We start from the raw sequence: 8694 nt of genomic DNA, 5'->3' as shown, positions 1-8694 counted from the left end.
TTTATCGACATTGTTAAAGGTGATGAAGAGTTTAGAAACCTTAGAATGATTGTTTTTTTACTGGAAAAAACGTGATACTTGAAAAAACATCCTTATATACGACCCGTATACAGTTATACAGCCCGTATACATTTGGTAACATCAAAAACCTCACAAAATAAATCCATTGAGCCATATACACAAATCGTATGCACATGTATACGGCTCGTATAACTATATACGAGCCGTATATAGTAGAATCAAAAAAACATCCTGAAGGGGTATGGTCCCAGATCTCGCGTCAGCATCGACCACGAGTGACCATTACCCTTATCAAAACCCCCATTAGCTAACAACCTACTTATGTCCATGCGGGAACGCATCGACACAGTAGGTGAATCCAATCTGTCCAGTGATGGAGGACTTACCTGGAATATTAGAACGGTAGAGTGATGCGGCATAGCATCACATCTGGTGTATGAAAACGGAAGTATTCACAGCGATGCGGCCTCGCACCGCGTCCAGTAAACACTTCTATCAATACAAGGAAGCTGGATAACAGCAACAGTCACCACAGGCGACGATGCGGCTAGCACCGCATCTCGCGTATTTCTTGATCACAAGCAAGTGTTGGGTCTAAAACGTGTAGTCTAATGTTATCAACGAATCAAGTCAACAAAGTCAACGCCATCAAGTCAAAGTCAACGCGCAAGTCGACACGGGAAGATCGAAGAAAGATATAGCGTGTGGAAGTTCGAGATATGATAGTTTTATTGCTTTGGATAATTAAATATATTTTGTTTAGACAAAATATATTTATTAGCTCATTTAATTAGCTTTCATGTTTATTCTAGTTTTGGCAAGTTATTAACCCTAGGGACTTAAATGTAATTACCCTAAAATGGTAAAGGCTATAAATAGAAAGTGATGATTAGGGTTTTAGGAACACACATTTAGAGAAAGATTTGGGGGCTATATTGTATTCATCATTTGCAAATCATTTCAAGGGTTTTAAAGATATATTTTTGAGTGTGTTCATCTTTGATTACTATCAAAATCAGATTTATGGCTCGATTTGATCCTACAATTTGGTATCAGAGCTTGGTACTCGAATTTGGGATTCAACAATCTTCAAATTCATCATAAAAATCTGATGTTTGTTTGAAAGGTTTTGAAGTTTTTAGGGTTTTTGATTTTATTCATTTTTTTTTTCAAAAATCCTGATTTTAGCTGGTTTAATTTGTTTGTTTGTTGATTGGGATTGTTACTTATGAGATTAAACAGTTTTAGAAAGTTTTAGAGTGAATTTTCATATCATTTACAGGGATTTCGGTTCATATCAGATTGCTTTTGACGAGTTTTTGAGGTTTTAATCAAGATCTGGGCGTTTTTATTTATGAATACAGCGATTTTATATATGAATACAGCGTTTTTATCATTCCGGCGAATTTAACTTTTCCGGCGGAATTAATTTCCGGCGATTTTAAATCTTGAACGCGAGTTCAAGTCTTCCGGCGTATTTGGTAAATTCGCCGGTAAGTCACATTTTCAGGAGTCGTTATTCTGACCAATTTTTTTTGCCAGCGTAGTTACAGAAAGGGGTAGAAGTAGATTCAGTTTTTATTTATTAATTAAAAAAAAAAAAGCTCAGATATTCAAGAACAAACAAAACACAGTTCTGTATCAAAAACCCCAACCCGGAGCCCCACCGGAGAACCCGCTCCATTTCTACAATCACCGTCTCCTCTCCGTAAAAATCCGACAACCACCCACTCGAACCCCAATCACCGCTGAAACCGCCACAACCACTCCATCTCCGCTGCAAGGTCATAACCACTCCACCACCATTCCCATTTCACCATCGACGTACCTCCGACCAACTGCGCCGTACACCTGTTTTAACCACAGCCACCTCCGCTGCAAACAACCAACATCTCCTCCGATTCACCTCTGTCTCCACCATCTTCACCCCACCTTATATCCGCCATCCTCCAACCACCCACCACAGACGACCACCGCCGTACACCCCCCCACCGTCAGATATCTTCTTTACCTGCACACTCGTCACTCTAGCGCCGCCGTCGATCTCACCACCTCTGCCGCGAACAACACCGTCACTCACAACCCATCACCACTAGTCATCGTCCAACCCGTCTCCACCTTCACCCCACCGTACAATCCACCCACAACCCCTCGCTCCGGTCACCACCACCGCACTTCACCGTTGTTCACCCTTAACCACCGTACCAACATCTCCTTACACCTCCACCATCAAACAACTAACAACCACTGCAAATACCGTCATCGCCTACGCTTGAAAGAGATCTGTGTTTGGGTTTGAGTGAGAAGAAGATTTGTGAGAGAAAAGCACAGAGGGTGGCCGCTGAAGTGTTTTGAGATTAGAGTTTGTGGTTATTGAATCGAAGAAAGAGAGAGGGCAGAGATCGTTGTTGTTGCTATTGTTCTTCGTAGAGAGAGGGAAAAGGATGAATGCCTGATGTGGTTGTTCTCTGTTGTGTTGAAGAGAGAGAAGGAGAAAGAGGTGTTTAGAGGGTGGCGGCTGAAATTTTATGATATTAGGGTTTATGTGATTTGTGGAGATGGAAGTAAAGCCAAACTAAACTCTATTGTATAGAATTTTTGACATCCGGGTTTTTAAAATTCAAATTCAACTCATAACTACATCCGTTATTTTCTAATTAAAAGGTCATGAGAAAAGTTAATTTTAATTGTTTTGAATAAACATTAAAGTAATCAGATTTTTTTTTCTTTTGAACAATCTTGATATTATTATAAAAAAAAAAACATGGATGAAACTCAGAAGGAGTACGATAACTTTAGAAGTGTTCGTGGTGAAAGTTTGTCTGATCATATTACAAGGTTCATGAATTTGCTGACAAAGATGAAGAAAGCTGGAATTCCCGTTACCAACCGTGCTAAAATCAAAAGGTTGCTAGATTCACTACCAAAAGAATGGAGTATCCGGTGCATGAAGATTAAAGATGACTTTATAAGGTATCCTACAACGCTGACAGATGTCGTGGACGCTTTGAAATCTCTTGAAATGGAGGTGAATCAGATTGGTGTCACTCCAAAAGCAAGCCCAACAACACCTACCAACATGAGTTTCCCTTCCCCAATCAGTGTAGGAAGTTCATCATTTGTTTCAGCCAGGATTCTAAATAATCTTCCAGCAAGTTCTGCAAAAACATCTTTAAGTGAAAAAGAAATGGTGGAAATTGCAAAGTCAACAACTGATAATGGGAAGAAAGTTACTGAGGAGGATGATAAGGTGAAGCAGATTGAGAAGGTGGATGCAGGATTCAGTGAAGCAGGTAGAAAGAACGAAGAGAAGACGCCTTTTGAAGCCCAGCATGCAGAATCTAGCAAGGAGAAGGAAGAAAAGGACTTGGTAAACAGCATTCCACATAGCTTTAAAGTAAAGTTATGCACATCTGCATGCGTTGATGTCGTGGCACATTATAAGTCTCTAAATCTAGAATTTGAGAGACAAAAGGACAAAGCTTTAAAATTTAACAAAGAGCTTAAACAGAACGAGGCCGCATATCAGAGAAAGTTGAATTCAACATTAGCTGAAATGCAAACTCTAAAAGAATTTGTGTTTAGAAAAGATTTTATCATTAACGATCTCACAGATAGATTAGAAAAAGCTTTGAACGAAAAGAATAAATTACAAATTATAATAGACAAATGGAATGTCAGTCAAAAGGCATTTACTGACATCAAAAACTGCCAACGACCGACGTATGTAAAAGATGGGATCGGGTATAAGGATAGGCAAGGAAATGAAAGAAAACTCTTCTTTCCACCACATAGCAAAAACTATGTGCCTATGCCAACTCCTCATCCTGACAACGATTTAATTGATAAAAATGATTTGATTGCTCAAAATATCAATTGTGAAAATGATAAAATTTCTAACGTTTCTGAAAGCAGTGAAGAGGCGATTGAGCGTGAGGAGGATGTGTGCGATGAGGATTGTGGTGGCACGAAAATAGGAATAGGGTATTCAGGCGACAGTTATACTACTGTTAACTGTTTTGCCTGGAACTGTGAGAAATCAAACAAAACTTTAAAATGTGTTGACTTAAAATCTGCTTTTTGTGATAAACAAGTTGCGTGTGAACCTCCTGTGTTTGTTCCAGAATTGAAACAAAACAGATTCGGAAAATTGCTTACCGAGGAAATTCCAGAATTTGTTCCATCTCATACAGGTATGTCAGAGTCTGATAAGGAGCCAAATGAAGAAAGCAGCAGTGAAGACTCAAGCACCACAACTTCAGAAGGTGGCGAAGGAAGCTCAAGTGAGGATCAAGGCGATTCAGATTTTCAGTCATATCAAGAATGGGAAAGCTCAAATGACTCAGAAACTTCAGTAACAGATGATGGTAAAAAGGTTGAAAACCTTGAACCATCGAGTGTTCAAGAATCAACAACCTCAAATGACACTGCAAGTCCAGTCAATCAAGATCCACTAGAAGAACACTTAGTTATTGAAGACTGCACAAGCTCAGATGATGAATCAGTGGTGAATGAAAGTCTTGGGGAGTCAAAGATCAAAAGATCATCTGAAGTTGTCGAACATCACGTCTGTCAACATGCTGAGTCAAGCTCAAAGCAATCCCTGCCCCTAGTTGCATCACACGGAACTTCAAAGTCTCAAAAGCCATTCAAGGCTTGTTTTAGGTGTGGAAAAGAAGGTCATGTGCTCAAACAATGCCCAGAACGACACGATCCAGATGGTAAAGACAACCAACATTGCTTCTCTGGATCAAAAGGTAAAAATCACACATCTTTGAAAGATCGGATGAAAAACTTTCAATCCAGATCTCCACATGTGAAGCCGGTTTCACATGATTCAAAGATGAAAAGGACCAACACATCAAAACCTCAATCTTTCCCTCCGGGTCTCAAACATAAAATTATTTCAAATTTTAAATCTTTTACAAACAAAATTTTTAAACCAACACAGGTTTGGCGAGTCAAACAAGTGGTTGTAAAAGAAATCAATGAGGGAAAAGATTTGGCATATCGGGAGGTTTATTATTTTGATGAAAGGGGACAACCCAAGACTACGATGGCTTGGGTTCCACTCTCTAACTGAATTTCTTATGAGTGTAGGAACATCCAAGGAGGACTGTTAGTAACACCGGTTATTATCAGTGGTTGTTCCATATATAATTTCGAAGAGGAAAATCACAGGTTTGGTTATGGTATCTAACCTGGTCGCGCACTCAACGACAATGTGACACGCTCATTTTCTTGTTGACATATGCTTTTGTGTGCATGATGTGGAAGACTTTATTTTGTAAATACATGTTTTATAATTTTTAATTTTTCAGTAATTGATTGTACATAAATAAAATTTTAGGGGGAGTATTAAAATACTTCCTAAACCATGAGATGTGATTATTGCAAAATAGTCATGATCTTATATGAGAAATGATAGGAACTAACTTGATTATGTCTTCGCATGAATAGGATCTGATGGAGGATACGGCTCCAAGTTAACGATATGTCGGTAGGTTCAGCATTTCAGACAAGTAAACTGCATCTTGGTGATAAAGATAACGTCTACACAAGGATTCTGGCTTTTCTCAGGCATTACGCATCATAGTGGGTAACACATTGCGGCATATGGCTTAATGGTCTTAAATCTTGCGTTGACAGATTGCCAAAGTCCGAGATTTCGGGTCTTTATATTGGTGTTTCATTCGGAGGATATCATAGTTGTTCTTCTGCTGCATCCAGATACATGCTGACCTAGACGCTATGATATTCTTTTAAATAATAAGTGCCTTAAAAAAAAGGGCCAAACCCTGTATAATAAGCGCCATTGTCGGCCAAAATCCATAATAAGTGCCATCTTTGGCCAAATCCCTTAGATAGATTAGTTTGGTAACTCTGCTGTACGGTAGTACTGACCTGTTCACCGAACTATCTGTCTTAGCCCTCGGTAGTTCTTGGGATCTCTGTTGTACGAAAGTACAGACCTGATCTCCGTTCTATCGTTGAAGAGAATGAAACCAATATACTCACCTGTTATGAGGAACCTTTGTGCATACCTTGATCGCGGGGGTATGTCCTGACGTGGGACTCACGGGCGTAATGTTTTCTATTCTAAATAGCCTGTGTGGGGGCCATTGAATTTTTGTCAATATTTACCAAAACATGATAACAAGTTCACCGGAAGTATGTCGAAAGAATGGTGCATGGATTTAAGCGGACAAACATACTAGCAATCGTTCTTGAGTCGTAGCTATCCTAAAGAAAGTTGAAGTGTGGCTAGACTTTTCAAGTTGGTATGATCTCATATTTGATCAGATCTATATCTCAAAGGTTGAAAGTTAAAAAAAAAAAAATTAAAAAAAAAATTAAAATCCAAAAATATTCTTGATTTGTGTACAGTTGCTTTTCTAAGTCTTCCATGTTACATCAATCGTGTCTTAAACCGTTTGAGATACTCTTTCCATTGCATACCACAGATGAATATGGTTTTGTCTATACTTTGAATCTATCTAAAAGAAAATTCGGAGTTGTGTTTGTGATTGTGAGCAGGTTACTTCGCCTATTTGCTGCAATGATGGCCGATCATCAATTGAGCAAGATACCAGACCAAAGCACATGTTTCCTGAAGATTGCAGAAGATACCGAGTTAGGAATCCTCCTCCTACATCTTCTGAATTACTCAAGCCAAAAGAGAGTTGGAAAAAGTCGTTCCTGATTGTCAAAGATGATGCATGCAAAAAGGGGGAGCTTGTCAGTTTAAAGTTTTTTTTTACAGAGCAAAGTGTCAAAAGAAGATCTTCAGTGAAGAATATTTGGAAAGCATCAGTCTAGGGGGAGATTGTTGGGTCTAAAATTGAGACTGAAGCTTGCCAAATTGAAGATTACAACACGCATGAAGTTGACGGTTCTAAAGATGACGCAAGAGTTTGATAACATTAGCCTAAGGGGGAGATTGTTGGGTCTAAAACGTGTAGTCTAATGTTATCAACGAATCAAGTCAACAAAGTCAACGCCATCAAGTCAAAGTCAACGCGCAAGTCGACACGGGAAGATCGAAGAAAGATATGGCGTGTGGAAGTTCGAGATATGATAGTTTTATTGCTTTGGATAATTAAATATATTTTGTTTAGACAAAATATATTTATTAGCTCATTTAATTAGCTTTCATGTTTATTCTAGTTTTGGCAAGTTATTAACCCTAGGGACTTAAATGTAATTAGCCTAAAATGGTAAAGGCTATAAATAGAAAGTGATGATTAGGGTTTTAGGAACACACATTTAGAGAAAGATTTGGGGGCTATATTGTATTCATCATTTGCAAATCATTTCAAGGGTTTTAAAGATATATTTTTGAGTGTGTTCATCTTTGATTACTATCAAAATCAGATTTATGGCTCGATTTGATCCTACAGCAAGAGACACGATAACATCAGATGTTACCGCAGGCAGCGATGCGGCTCGCACCGCATCATATACGCCCAACAAGTGGGACTGACACACCAGTGCAAGTAGCGCCAATGACAGTCATCTGTCAGGACTACGTAAGTAACAGACTGACGTGGCGTAACCTCCACACCCGACAAGCCTGACACACCTGCAAAGGTGCAGCACGTCGTCAGTCTGTCCCTCATCCTCCTCCTTCACTCCTCGGCTATAAATACCAACCCCAAACCAGATTTGAGGTATCTCTTGACAACTCTCTCACTACTACTACTATCATACTTTGCTTCCCAAGCAGATTACTGATTCTTACACCGGAGAGTGGTAACAAGGAGCACCCCCCACCCCATCCTCCTTGTTACGAGTCACGGTTTGTTTCCTTGTGCAGGAGATCAACCCACCGGTGATCCAGTCAACGATCCTCGGGAGGAAGGGATTAACCCTTCTTGACGAGATCAGTGAGTTAACCCTGCCCGGTTAACCATTGTTTCATCACATCCCAGCGTATTTTCCTATTCAAAAGCATTCTATACGGCCCGTATACAATAGGGAGTATAAAAATAAGATATAGGGCATGTGGGAATAAGAGGGGCGTAAATATTTCTTATTAGAATAAGATCACTTCCTATAAGGGTGAATAAAATAATGTACCTCATGTCAGCCGTAGCAAGAACCAAAATGGTCATACCAGTAGCAAGAATTTTTGTTTTTGCTATTTTTCTAAAGTATTCCTCAGGTAAAGTTTTCGCAACACCAAAAACAATTAAACTAGATACAAAAGCCCAGCAAAGTCCCATGAATATTTCATTTTCTTCCACATTTTAATTGAATAAGCCAAAAAGTCAAATCTTGAACCTGATACAACATGCACATCTAAAAGGTTAGAAACATATATATATATATATATTGCGCTAAAATGAGAACCACCCCGAGTTGTAAGAACCGCGAGAACCACACTGTCCGTGTCGCCGTTTACCACGATTTTTTTTTACAACTAGATGTGTGTATTATAAACACAGCCGTAAAAAAAAAATTTAAACCCCCCTCCCCCCCCCCCCCCGAGGGGGTAGTTTTTTACACCACAAGTTTGGTGTAAAAAAAAAATAAAAAAGAAAAAAAAAATAAAAACACCAAACTTGTGGTGTCCATTTCCCAATAGATGCACAATATCACGGCATTCCATATCATTACAAGAAGTAACGCCGTTGACCCAACTCCGTTGTAGTTGTTAGCCATTATCAAGCG

The 8694-nt window shown here is 39.1% G+C and overlaps 1 protein-coding gene across 1 annotated transcript; it reads left to right on the top strand.

Annotated features, from left to right (window-relative positions):
- The first annotated feature begins 3832 nt into the window (after positions 1-3832).
- LOC110933797 (suppressor protein SRP40-like) lies at positions 3833-5104 on the top strand. The gene has a single exon (XM_022177001.1). It carries the CDS (start codon positions 3833-3835, stop codon positions 5102-5104), a length of 1272 nt encoding a protein of 423 aa, XP_022032693.1.
- Positions 5105-8694: the final 3590 nt, after the last annotated feature.

Source organism: Helianthus annuus, chromosome 4 (assembly GCF_002127325.2).
Source record: "Helianthus annuus cultivar XRQ/B chromosome 4, HanXRQr2.0-SUNRISE, whole genome shotgun sequence".
NCBI lineage: Eukaryota > Viridiplantae > Streptophyta > Magnoliopsida > Asterales > Asteraceae > Helianthus > Helianthus annuus.
Note: the sequence above shows the minus strand (reverse complement) of the source record. Positions and strands in the feature narration are given on the sequence as shown.